This window comes from Girardinichthys multiradiatus, chromosome 8 (assembly GCF_021462225.1).
Source record: "Girardinichthys multiradiatus isolate DD_20200921_A chromosome 8, DD_fGirMul_XY1, whole genome shotgun sequence".
Classification (NCBI taxonomy): domain Eukaryota; kingdom Metazoa; phylum Chordata; class Actinopteri; order Cyprinodontiformes; family Goodeidae; genus Girardinichthys; species Girardinichthys multiradiatus.
Genome location: NC_061801.1, coordinates 16,172,834 through 16,186,298, shown reverse-complemented (window position 1 = coordinate 16,186,298; position 13,465 = coordinate 16,172,834). Strand labels below are relative to the sequence as shown.

At 39.9% G+C, this 13,465-nt stretch overlaps 1 protein-coding gene across 1 annotated transcript; it reads right to left on the bottom strand.

Annotated features, from left to right (window-relative positions):
• Window positions 1–8,739: 8,739 nt before the first annotated feature.
• On the bottom strand, window positions 8,740–13,391 carry surf6 (surfeit 6). The gene is made up of 4 exons (XM_047373149.1): window positions 13,251–13,391; window positions 11,772–11,975; window positions 11,605–11,687; window positions 8,740–9,734 (listed from the first exon to the last, which is right to left on the bottom strand). Exons 1-4 carry the CDS (start codon window positions 13,339–13,341, stop codon window positions 9,048–9,050), a joined length of 1,065 nt encoding a protein of 354 aa, XP_047229105.1. The 5' UTR covers window positions 13,342–13,391; the 3' UTR covers window positions 8,740–9,047.
• Between the last annotated feature and the right edge of the window lie 74 nt (window positions 13,392–13,465).

Here is a 13,465-nt window from a genome sequence, read left to right as displayed (position 1 = left end):
CTGTCTAAGGAAACCCAGCAGATTGCATCCAGTCAGTGACTTGCAGCATTCCCTCCTCCCGGATGAGCATGTAGAGACAGTGGAGAGTCACTAGTGTTGACTTTGCAGCAATCCCTCATACTGAGCATGCATGTAGTGACAGTGGAGAGGAAAAACCCCCTTTTAACAGGAAGAAACCTCCAGCAGAACCAGGCTCAGTGTGAGCGGCCATCTGCCACGACCGACTGGGGGTTAGAGAGAACAGAGCAGAGACACAAAGAGAACAAAGAAGCACTGAGTACTTTCTATGGGAAGGAAAAGTAAATGTTAATGGATGTAGCTCCTTTAGTTGTTTCATCGTGAAAGAAAGAATAGATAAACTCTGGGCCAATTTTCAAGGTTAGAGTTTGAAAGAGAGCACATAGAGTTAGTCACAGTAAAAACTCAGTCAATCGCCATGTCTAGGAGAGAGAAAGGGTTAAACACTAAAAGACAGGGCCATGTGGATCATCTGTAGAGGGTGAGCATTAAGTTGTTGCCAGCAAAAGCTCGGACGATTCCCCTCTCCAGAAAGGTGTCACAGCTAGACAGAGTCAGGCCAGGTGCAGCTTCTAGGAAGAGAAAAGAGAGAACAAAGTTAAAAGTTGAAATAACAGCAAATAATGCAAAATTGGAGAGTAGTGTGAGAATGTAGCAAAGAGGGTGAAAGTGGTCATTATGTCCTCCAGCAGCCTAAGCCTATAGCAGCATAACTACACAGAAAGTTTAAGTTCAGATTATTTAGTTAAACGGCGCTTATTTACAACAATGTCATTTCAAGGCACCCCACAAAGGGTCCCACTGATGGTCATTGTTATACTAAAAACCACAAGGATTGGGATACCTCTCTCTGTCAGACTGATTATAACCATTGGAAAAGAGAAGGGGGTCATACAGGTAGCAGAAATGGAGGGTGTGTTTGCACCTCAACCATAACTGAGCCGGTTTAGGCTAAACCTGACTCCCCCTTACTCCATCCAACAGGGAGGGAGCCTTCCTCCCTCCGTGATAAACTAAGCCACTCTAACTATAAGCTTTATCAAAAAGGAAAGTTTTAAGCCTAGCCTTAAAAGTAGACAGGGTGTCTGCCTCACGGACCAAAACCGGGAGCTGGTTCCACAGGAGAGGAGCCTGATAACTAAAGGATCTGCCTCCCATTCTACTTCTAGAGACTCTAGGAACCACCAGTAAACCTGCAGTCTGAGAACGAAGTGCTCTGTTAGGAACATATGGAACAATCAGATCTCTGATGTATGATGGAGCTAGATCATTAAGGGCTTTATATGTGAGGAGGAGAATTTTAAATTCTATTCTGGACTTAACAGGGAGCCAATGAAGGGACGCTAAAATAGGAGAGATATGATCTCTCTTTTTAATTTTCATCAGAACTCTTGCTGCAGCATTTTGAATCAGCTGCAGGCTTTTAACTGTATTTTGTGGACATCCTGATAGTAAAGAGTTACAATTCAAATTCAAAAATTCAATTCAAAAATACTTTATTAATCCCAAAGGGAAATTAAATGTTGTTATAGCTCATATTATGAAGGTTTCCTCAAAGAACCGTTGTAGATGCTGATGGCTGTGGGCAGGAAGGATCTCCTGTAGCGCTCCGTCTTACAGCAGATCTGAAGAAGCCTCTGACTGAAGACACTCTGTTGTTGTAGGACAGTCTCATGAAGAGGATGCTCAGGGTTCTCCATAATGTTCTTCATAAAATGAAGAACATTATAATATAATCATTATAATATAATTATAATTATATTATAATCCGTCTTTCCACAATGATCTCCAGAGGTTCCAGAAGAGTCCCCAGTACAGAGCCAGCCTTTTTTATCAGCTTGTTGAGCTTTTTTAAGTTCCCGGCTCTGATGCGGCTTCCCCAGCAGATGATGGCAGAAGAGATCACACTCTCCACAACAGACTTATAGAAGATATGCAGCATCTTGCTGCAAACACCAAAGGACCTAAGCTTCCTCGAGAAGTACAGTCTGCTCTGTCCCTTCTTGTAGATGGCTTCACAGTTGCATCTAGTCTGTTGTCCAGGTGAACACCGAGGTATTTATACTCCTCCACCACCTCCACATCTTCTCCCATGATAGAAATAGTTTTTGACTTATTCCTGTTTCTCTTAAAATCTACAATCATCTCCTTTGTTTTAGTGACGTTCAAAATGAGATGATTGTTTCCACACCATGCCACAAAGCGGTCCACCACCTTCCTGTACTCAGCTTCTTGTCCATCTCTGATCCACCCCACGACTGCAGAATCATCCAAGTATTTCTGCAGATGACAGGAGTCTGTCTTGTACTGGAAGTCTGAGGTGTACAGAGTGAAAAGGAATGGTGAGAGTACAGTCCCCTGTGGTGCTCCTGTGCTGCTGACTACCTGGTTAGACTCACAACCCTTCAGTCTCACAAACTGTGGTCTGTTTGTCAGGTAGTCTTTGATCCAGGAGATTGTTGAGGCCTCCACCTGAGTCTTCTGGAGTTTCTGACAAAGCAAATCAGGTTGGATTGTATTAAATGCACTGGAGAAATCAAAGAACATGATCCTCACAGTGCTACTGGCTTTGTCCAGATGACAGTGGGTTTGTTGGAGCAGGTGTATGATGGCATCTTCAACTCCAACTCCACAGCAATAAGCAAACTGAAGGGGGTCCTGATGGTTTACTGTTTGCTTACTCAGGTGGGCCAACAGGAGTCTCTCTAGGAGCTTCATGATGTGAGATGTCAGGGCAACAGGTCTATAGTCATTGAGGACTGATGGGTGAGTTTTCTTTGGTACCGGAACAAGACAGGAGGTCTTCCACAACACCGGAACCTTCTTCTGGGCCAGGCTAAGGTTGAAGAGGTGCTGCAGAATCCCACAGAGCTGCTCTGCACAGGCCTTCAAGACTCTAGGGCTGACATGATCTGGACCTGCAGCCTTATTCCTATTCAGTCTCTCCAGTTGTCTCTTCACCTGACTTCTTGAGACACACAGGTGGAAGGGGGAAGCAAAGGAAGCATCAGCATCTTCTGATATGGTTGAAGGCAAACATGTAGAAGCAGAAGGGTCTAGGGCTAGATAAAAAATTTGAGGTGTTATTGGACAGCTGTGGGTCTTGTGGGTCAAAGGAAGATGGAATGTCTGTTTGGCTGTGAACAGGACAGGAGGATGCGAAGCTTGTTTCTGAACTGAACCTATTGAAGAATGTGTTCAGTTCATTGGCTCTGTCCAGACCTCCATCGGTCTGATCATCCTTCTGCTTGAAGCTGGTGATCTTCTTCATCCCTGTCCACACATCTCTGATATTGTTTTGCTGGAGCTTGCTCTCCAGCTTCTTCTTGTACACCTCCTTGCTGTCTCTTATCTTGACTTTAAGTTGCTTCTGTATGCTCCTCAATAATTCTCTGTCTCTCTCTCTGAAGGCTCTTTTTTTCTTGTTAAGCAGGTCCTTCAGGTCATTGGTGATCCAAGGTTTGTTATTGGGGAAGCATCTCACGGTTCTGGTGGGGATGATGTTATCCACACAGAAGTTTATATAGTCGGTTACACACTCAGTCATGGCATTGATGTCCTCTCCATGTGGCTGGCACAGTGCGTCCCAGTCTGTAGCCTCAAAGCAACCTTGCAGAGCTTCTTCAGCTTCCTGTGACCATTTTCTCACAGTCCTCTTTATTACAGGTTGCCTCTGAACAAAGGGCTTATATTTCAAGCAGAGAAAAACAAGATTGTGATCTGATTTGCCTAGAGGAGGTTTTGCTGTAGAGATGTATGAGTCCTTGACATTTGCATAAAACAAATCCAATGTTTTGTTTTCTCTGGTAGAGCAGCTGACAAATTGTTGAAACGTTGGAAGTGTAGCACAGAGTGAAGCATGGTTAAAATCGCCAGAAATTGCCACAAAAGCATTGGGGTTTTGTGTCTGTAGCTTAGCAACAACTGAGCTGATGGCATCACATGCAGTGTCGGCAACAGCAGAAGGTGGAACGTAAACTGTTGCAAAAATAACACTGGTGAACTCTCTGGGTATTAATATGGACGAAAACTTACTGCCAACAGTTCAATATCTGGACTGCAGAGATGACACTTCACAGTTACATGTCCTGGATTACACCATCTGTTGTTCACAAGTACTGCCAGTCCACCTCCTTTACATTTGCCGCTCCTCTTTAAATCTCTGTCCGCTCGTATGGTTAAAAAGCCCGGCAGAGACGCTGGAGTCGGGGATATGATCCTGCAGCCATGTCTCAGTAAAACACATGATACTGCATGCCCGGTACTCTGGCTGGGTCCTTTGTAGGGCTTGGAGTTCATCCAACTTGTTTCCCAATGATCTCACATTGCCCATCAAAATCGACGGAAGAGATGATTTGAACTTCCTCCTTCTCTCTGTTCTCTTAGCTCCTGCTCTGCATCCACGGCGTCTCCTTTTCAACTCATCAGGGATTTGGGGTTGTAGCTGAAGTATTATTTGAGCTTTTGAGATATCAATCAGCTGCTCCCGGTTGTAAGAAACAACCCTGTTGCCATGGCAATGCATCATAACAAATGTCCAAAAATAGAAAGTATTAAGAAAAATCCTCCAAGCTGCACAGCATCCGACACTGGAGTGGACAGTCATCCAAAAAAAAAATCAACTGTATCCACCACAAGAGTAATAGTTCCCAAAAAAGAATAAATCAGAATCAAAAGTAACAGAGCTACTCCAACACTGCTGCCACCTTGAGTGGCACAATTCTAGAATACAATAGTCCAGCCTTGAAGTAACAAATGCATGGACTAGTTTTTCAGCATCACTCCTGGATAGGATATTTCTAATTTTGGCAATGTTCCGGAGGTGAAAGAAGGAAATCCTAGAAACCCGTTTAATATGGGATTTAAATTACATGTCCTGGTCAAAAATAACACCAAGGTTTTTTACTTTATTATCGGAGGTCAATTTAATGACATCCAGGTTAAGTGATTGACTAAGCAGTTTCTTTTTTAAAGACTCCGGTCCAAAGACGACAACTTCTGTCTTGTCTGAATTTAGAAGCAAAACATTTAAAGTAATCCAAGTTTTTATATCCTCAAGACATGCTTGTAGTCTATCTAACTGGTTGGGTTCATCAGGATTTATGGATAAGTAAAGCTGAGTATCATCAGCGTAACAGTGAAAATTTATCCTATGCTGCTTGATAATTTTACCTATCAGAAGCATATATATAGTAAAGAGAATTGGCCCAAGTACTGAACCCTGTGGTACTCCACAATTAACCCTGGAGTTTAAAGATGATTTATCATTTACATGAACAAACTGGAATCTGTCAGACAAATAAGATTTAAACCAGCCTAGTGCTGTTCCCCTGATCCCTACAGCATATTCCAGCCTTTCTAAGAGAATATTATGGTCGACTGTATCAAATGCAGCACTGAGATCTAACAGAACCAGTACAGACACAAGTCCATTATCTGAAGCCATAAGAATATCATTAGTGACTTTCAGCAGAGCTGTTTCAGTGCTATGATGAGCTCTGAAGCCTGACTGAAATTCTTCAAACAGGTCATTGCTGTGTAAATGCTCACACATTTGATTAGCAACTATTTTCTCAAGAATTTTAGATAAGAATGGAAGATTGGATATAGGTCTGTAATTTATTAAGTCATCTCGATCAAGCAAAGGTTTCTTAAGTAAAGGTTTAATTACAGCTACCTTAAAAGCTTGTGGTACATATCCATTTACTAAGGATTAATTAATCATATCTAAAATGGGGCTGGTAATCAGAGGGAACACTTCCTTAAATAATTTGGTTGGGATTGGGTCTAACATACAAGTTGAAGGTTTAGATGAAGCTAATATTTCTGATAACTCAGGAAGCTTCACAGGATCAAAACAGTCCAAACACAAATCAGGTTCTACAGTTATTTCCAATGTTGTCTCACTTGCTGAGGATGAAGTAATCATCTTCGGGAGTATGTCAAAGATTTTCTTTTTAATAGAATCAATTTTATTTAAGAAGAATCCCATAAAGTCATGACTGCTGAGAGCTAAGGGAATGGATGGCTCAAGAGCTATGACTCTGTGTAAGTTTAGCAACTGTACTAAAGAGAAACCTAGGATTGTTCTTGTTCTCTTCTATTAATGATGAGAAATAAGCTGTTCTAGCTTGGCGAAGTGTCTTTTTATACAACAGTAGGCTATTTTTCCAGATTAAGTAGGAATCCTCTAGGTGTGTAGAGAACCATTTTCTCTCCAATTTTCTAACATTGTGCTTTAAAGTACGCAGCTCTGAATTAAACCAGGGAGCTAACCTCCTATGAATAATTACCTTCTTTTTCAAGGGGGCTACATTGTCTAATGCATCACGCAATGATGAAGAAACACTATGAACAAAAGAATCAATTTGTGAAGGGGAAGAAACAGTATTATTGCCCTCCACTGTGCTTTTCTGTGATGAGAGCAAAGCCAATTGAGTCTAAGATAGCATTTAACGTTATATTTAAGCTATCGTTTTCAGTGTCAACATGAATGTTAAAATCCCCCACTATAATAACCTTATCTGTATTTAACACTAAATCAGATAAAAGGTCTGAAAACTGATCTAAAAACTGAGAGTAAGGGCCTGGTGGACGGTACAAAACAAAAAACAGAAGTGGTTTTAGTGCTTTGCAATTTGGATGAGGAAAACTAAGGATTAAATATTCAAAAGAGTTGTAGCTATTGATTGTTCTTGGACTAATCAATAAATCGGACTGAAAGATGGTTGCTACTCCTCCTTGCCGAGTATTTCGAGGAATGTGAAAATTTAAATAATTAGTAGGAGTTGACTCATTTATAGTAACATAATCCTCTTGCTGCAGCCAGGTTTCTGTGAGGCAAAATAAATCAATATGATTGTCACAAATCAGGTCATTAACTAGCAATGTCTTTGAAGAGAGAGATCTTATGTTCAGTAAGCCACATTTAATTGTTTTATTTTGTGTTTATTTTTATAAGATTTTCCTGATTTCCTCCTTTTAGATTATTTTTTAATCTATTCAATTTTGGCCATGGGCGAGACACTGTCTTAATAGGGTAATGGGTGGGTAGCAGTACAGAAGCTGCAGAGAGGAGTGTTAAACTACGACCCTGCTTCCTGGTCTGAACCCTGGGTTGTCAGAGGTTTGGAGAACTAATAAATTCGGCCAGATTCCTAGAAAGAAGAGCTGCTCCATCCAAAGTGGGATGGATGCCGTCTCTCCGGATCAGACCAGCACACAAGGATGGAAACGAATAGAAGAAAGGAAGATACAATAAAGGAAGGGAGGCAGGACACAAGGTTCAATTGAAGTAAAATAAAAAGAAAGGACACAAGCAAGGGCATAAGAAATGACAGAACAAATACAAGGACAAAAGAAGGAAATTGGGCACAAGGAAGGAAAGCTGGGCAGAAGAATCCTTCTGCGCACGAGGACGCAAAGAATGAAAGACACAAAGAAGGAAAGAAAGTCAGGAGAAAAGGAAGGTCATAACGAAAAGATAGGTACAGAAGGTGGAAGAAAGGGCAAAAGTAAGGAAATGACCCAGAAGGGAAGAAAGGATGGAAAGAAAGGAGGACACAACAAAGGCATTAAGGAAACTGCATTTAGACAAAGGCCAGATTTTATGCTGGTAAATTTTAGAACGATTTGTCAAAGTCTCACTTTGTTAACTGGTGATTCAATGCAGCTTCCAGAGTTGTACAAATTTTTTTTATTTCAAAATTATTTTTAACCCCAACGATGAAATGGGATAGAAAAGTCAATAAATTTTAGACTCTGTCCTTGGGCACTTTATTAAGGTTTCAGGTTTAAGAACATTTTTAGGTAAACGTTAAATATTTCAGTAACAACATGTAACACAACCCCAATTTTAAAGATATTGGGACGTTGTGCAAAACCCAAGTAAAAACGGAAAGATTTTACAAATCCTGTTCAACCTATATGCATTTGAATACAATATGAATGTTAAAAATGATTAACCTTATTTTTTTTTTTGCAAATATTCACTCATTTTTAATTTGATTATGGCAACACGTGCCAAAAAAGCTGGGACAGGGGCAATAAAAGACTGGGAAAGTTGAGAAATTTTCAAAAACCACTTGCTTGGAACATTTCACATGTGAATAAGTTAATTGGAAACAGGCCAGTGTCATAATTGATTATAAAAGGAGCATCCCTGAAAGACTCAGTTGTTCACAAGCAAGGATGGGGCGAGTCACCAATTTGTGAACAACTGCATGATCATTAGTACCTATGGCATGAATAATTGCACATCTTTTCAGGGACATCCCTGCTTATTTCAGCGAGACAATGCCAAGTCACATTGTAAACTATACAGTACTAGAAAAGAGTACTGCTCAGTACCTGACTGGCCTGCCTGGAGTCCAGTCCTGTCTCCCATTGAAAATGTGTGGCGCATTATGAAGCGCAAAATACGACAACGGAGACCACAGACTGTTGAGCCAATAAAGTTGAACATAAAGCAAGAATCAAAAATAATTTCACCAACAAAGCTTCAATAATTAGCGACCTCGGTTCCAAAAAGCTTATTGAGTGTTGTTAAAAGGAAAGGTGATTTAACACAGTGGTAAACATGCCAGGCCCAGCTTTTTTGGAAGGTATTGCAAGCATCAATTCAAAATAAGTGAATATTTGCAACAAAAGAAAAACAAAGTTTCAGTTTCAACATTAAATATCTCATCTTTGTAGTGTATTGAATTGCATATATGTTAAACAGGATTTTGTATTCTGTTTTTATTAAAATTTTACATAACATCCCACTTTCATTGGAACAGGGGTTGTAGAACAGAAAAAACACACTAAGAGGCTTTATGTAGACAATAAACTCCTTTACTTTTGTTAAACATTTCACAGCAGATTTTCTCTCATATTTGGCATAAGTATTTCGTTATAAAACACACTGTATTATTTCTGAACAGGAAGAAAGCAATGAATTTGTGTACAAGACGTATTGTTTGATTTCAGGTAAAAACAATCTCACAGCCATGCAAATAGATCCAAAGCATAAGGAAACTTCTCTTCCTCTAAACTGCGGCTTTCTTTAAGTCCTCGGGCAGCACTCGACCCTTCTTTCGCGCTCTCTCCTTCTTCTTCTCTATTTTACCCTCTTTGCGTTTCTGGATGTTCTTTTTCCTCTTGTCCTGTCTTTGCTGCATCTTTCCAATCACATGCTCGCTTCGTTGCGACCACTTCTTCTTCCTCTGCGCACGCCTCTTCTCCTTTCTCTTTAAAGAGACACGCAGTTGGTCTTCATCATCTTTGATTTTGATACCCTCTGCTTTATAGAGCATGTTGGTCCATTTGATCTTCCTCTCCATCTCAGCAGCCTTCGTCTCGTCCTTCTCCTTCAGCTGCTCCAGCTTCTCTTTGCGAGCCTCCACTCGGCTCAGAAGCTGCTTGTAGTTTTTCCCAGTCAGTGGTGTTACCTTCCCTTTCTCGCTCTTTTTCCTCTTAATTTTTTTCTGCATTTTAGTTTCATATCCCCCTAACATAGTCTCTACTCTGTTAAAGACAACAGCTGCCTTAACTTTTTTTTCTGAAGCAGGAGCAATGGCTTCTTCTTTTATCTCTGCAGGCTGTTCCTGACTGCTTTTTTCTGCAAGTTTCTTCATTAGAAACTCTTTCCTCTTTCTCTTCTTACGCTCCCGTTCCATTTTTCGCTTAGCGCGCTTTGCCTTGACGGCCTCTGATAATGCATCCTGTGGAGCTCCCTATTTAAAGATACAGGCATGTTATTACAGCCTAACAACGAGGAAAATCAAAAAGAATAATGCTTTTGTACACATGAACTGAAAACATACAAGGAAACAGAAACAGGAGAATAAATATGCTCTGTAATAAGCTTAGATAAAGTTTTAACTAACCTCCCTCCCTCAGATTCAGTGTCTTAAGCGTTTGCTTTGTTAGACCTCTATTTTAAAAACAATGAATGAAGCATGTGTCCATTTATTCAAGCATGTATTGGCATGATCATTCATACGATTCCATGCATCAACATATAAATGCATATATTTGCACACATATGCATGTACAGACCCCCACCCATCAATAGGTTCCAGGTGATCCAAACCCTCAGAATCGATGCAGAATTGTTTTACTACATAAGACTAATGGGACACATCAGATTTCTTGAGATTTTCAGTGATTTCCAATTTCATATCATAGCAACACATCATGCCCTGATCTAACTATATTATTTACATTTTACACAAATGGAGAAAATTACTTCAAGAGCTCATCAACAACTCATTCACGTGGTCAGAGAAGAACCTAGAACAACATCCAAAGCTCTAAGGGCCTCAGTTAAGGTCAGAGTTCATGGCAAAAATGGCCCAAATCGTTCCAAGGCCAGAACCACTGATGACCAAGAACAACAGCTCATCCCTCATTTAGCAAAAACCATCATAGATCCTCAAGTCTGTGTTTTCTTAAGTGCTTTGAGACAACTATTGTTATGAATCTGCTCTATCTAAACAAACTGAACTGCACTGGATATGTTCCACTGACTGATGAGGCAACTCTGAACTTTTTGAAAGGTGTGGGTTCTTTTAAATGGTGTGTCAAATCAGTACTATTTTAGTTGAAAGACATCATACAGGTAGGAAAACATGGGAGTGGTGGCATGATACTATATTTCTCCTTTGCAGCTTCAGAACCTAGAGGGCTTGTTGTAATTGATGGAACCATGAATTCTGCTCACTGCCAGAAAATCCTGAAGGAGAACGTCCCACCATCAGCGTGTCACATTACAGTCAAACTCACTTGGATTATAAAGCAGCACAATAATCTGAAGCACACCAATAAATCCACATCTGAGTGGCTAACAAACAGTCCAGGTCTGGAGTTAAAACCCAGCATTATCTGGTCATTCATGTAGGATAACTCTCCAATGTGGCTGAGGAATAGGCCAAAATTATTTTACAGTGATGTAAGAGACACAGTGCCAGTTATCACAAACACTGATGATAGTTTTGGGGCCAAGGGTTAAATAATACTTTTATTAGGTGTAGGGGAAAGTTGCTATTTCAAACAAAGCCAGGTTAGTGTGATACAATTGCAATAAAAAAAAACAACTTTTTTTTGGTATTTATTAATTTAAAAATATAAGGTTTGAAGATCCAATCAATTCAGCATTGACTGGATGTGTTTGGTTACACGACCTGGAAGCTATTGAAGGAAAATCCATAATTTTCTCTAATTTATCAGTGAAAAACCTATAAAAAGTAGGGTTTCTAATTAGGACATCTGACTCCGCCAGCTACCTGACCCTTTCCTAATTCTGCGTACTGCAGCTGGGACACCCTCAAAATGTGTCTCAAACTCCACAAAGTCTTGGTTTTCACCGCCGGATATAATACTGTATGAATATTTTGTAGGATATTCAAATAAATTTAAATGATTCTGATATGGCTGTATTACTTTGCTTTTAGTCCCCACACAACATCTTATCTACAGTTTGGTAGCAAGTCTTAACATGTTACCTAGCAGTCAACAGTCTGCTTCACCTTGTAAATAAACAAACGTCTATTAAAATACTGCATTGCTTTGCTTAGATTGAAGGCTGCATTTAGCACTACATACCTGCCCTCTGGACTCTTCAATCTTCTCATGTAGTCTTTTGCGCAGTACATCCACAGTGGAGAAGCTTGTGTCTGCATTCCCTCCTTTATATAGCAAAATAAGACTGAGTTACATGAGGGAATTATTGCAATAAATCTATCCCATACATTTTCATCCCTGTACAGTACCTTTAGGCGTGTGCAACGGGGCTCTATTCACACTCTCAGTAGTTGCTTTTGCATTTCCAAGGCTTTTCTGAGCTGCTGGAGAAGGAGAAGGCTTCTGTTGTGGTTTGGGAGTCTTATTAGTGATGTTCTCTTTCCAATCCTTCTTTATTAATTTCTTTTTCTTCTTGCTTGGAAGATCGGTGTCACTTTTACCTTTGAAATAAACTAATCAGAGACAAACAACAAATAGGGATGATCTCATGTTTTATCTGGAATATAAAAACCATCTCATGATCTCCTATTACCCACAGACAGCTGATTGTGAGTTTTTGTATGTGCTTCATCATTTTGGCTGCATTATATTAAACCAAACACAACATGTCTGAATAAGCAAAAAGTGCTTTGCAAAAGTGTCCATACCCATTGATCTTTTACATATTTTGCCACATTCAAACCACAAACTTCACTGTATTATACTGGAGTTTTATGTGATAGACCAACACAAAGAGGAGCTCAATTGTAAAATGGAAGGAAACAATGTGATTTTCCAAGCTTTTCACCTTTAAAGTCTGACAAGTGTGGAACGATTTTGCATTCAGTTTCCCTGAATCAATACTTCTACAGAACCCGCTTTTACTCCAATTGCAGCTACATGTAGTTTGGGGAATGTTTTTACAAGCTTTTGCACATCTACAGATGGACCTTTTTGCAACAATCTCAAGATCAGCCATGGAGCTGAACTGGACTGAGCTATGGACTTTGACAGGGCCATTCTAATACATTTATTTAAACTATTGTATTAAAAATGTGGTTATATGTTGAAGGTAGAAATCTCTCCCAGTCAGAAATAAATATCAGCACGTTTTTGCACACATATAGATTAAAAACAGTCTTTTCCAGCATCGAACAGTTTTCCTTTTAGATTGCCCTGTAATTATCCCCATCCATCATCCCATCAACCCTCGCCATCTTTCCTCTCCCTGCTGATGAAAAATCTCCCCACAGGACGAAGCTGCCACCACAATAGAGACATCATTTATAATCCTGCTTTAAAGTACTTTATAACTGTAATCTTTGACCTGTGTACTGTTCCTTCCTCTCAAGTATGTTGTTCTCTAACAATCCTCCAGCTGAATTCATATCGAGGTTAAATTATACCCACGGATGTACTCTTTTGATAGTTACGTGACATTTGAAGGCAATTTGTTGCACTGGATTTATTTAGTGGTATCATATTAAAGTGAACAAATGCATGCCACAGTTTTACAGATTTTTATTGGTAAACAATTTGGGGAAAATATGTCTTGGTCCTACTTTGAGCTGGTCCATCGCATAAAAACACAACACAGTACAGTTAAGTTTGTGGTTGTAATAAATAAAATAAAAAAACATAAGCCACCGAACATTCATGTCCATTTTTAAAATTAATGTACACTTAGTCATATTAAAATGTTCATGCATGTCCAGTGAAGAGCTAATAAGGTTGTAAGGCAGTATTACCAAACGGTCGCTTCTTTGGCTCCTTCTCTCGCTGGGAAATGATTTTACTTGAAAGCTTCTGGATGTAAGAGTCCTTCGCGGCGAGGTCCATGTCTTCACCCACCGTAACACCGTTATCCGCTGAACACGGTCAGAAATAAATATCTGGATAAATAATATCAGCACATTTCTGCACACACGTGGATTGAAAACAAACGGTACGACGTGTTGTTTAA

Coding starts and splice junctions, on each gene's coding strand:
- surf6 (XM_047373149.1), bottom strand. CDS start 13,341: ATGGACCTCGCCGCGAAGGACTCTTACATCCAGAAGCTTTCAAGTAAA. Junction 11,976..13,250: donor GCCAAAGAAGCGACCGTTTG/GTAATACTGCCT, acceptor GTCTCTGATTAG/TTTATTTCAAAGGTAAAAGT. Junction 11,688..11,771: donor CCCGTTGCACACGCCTAAAG/GTACTGTACAGG, acceptor TGCTATATAAAG/GAGGGAATGCAGACACAAGC.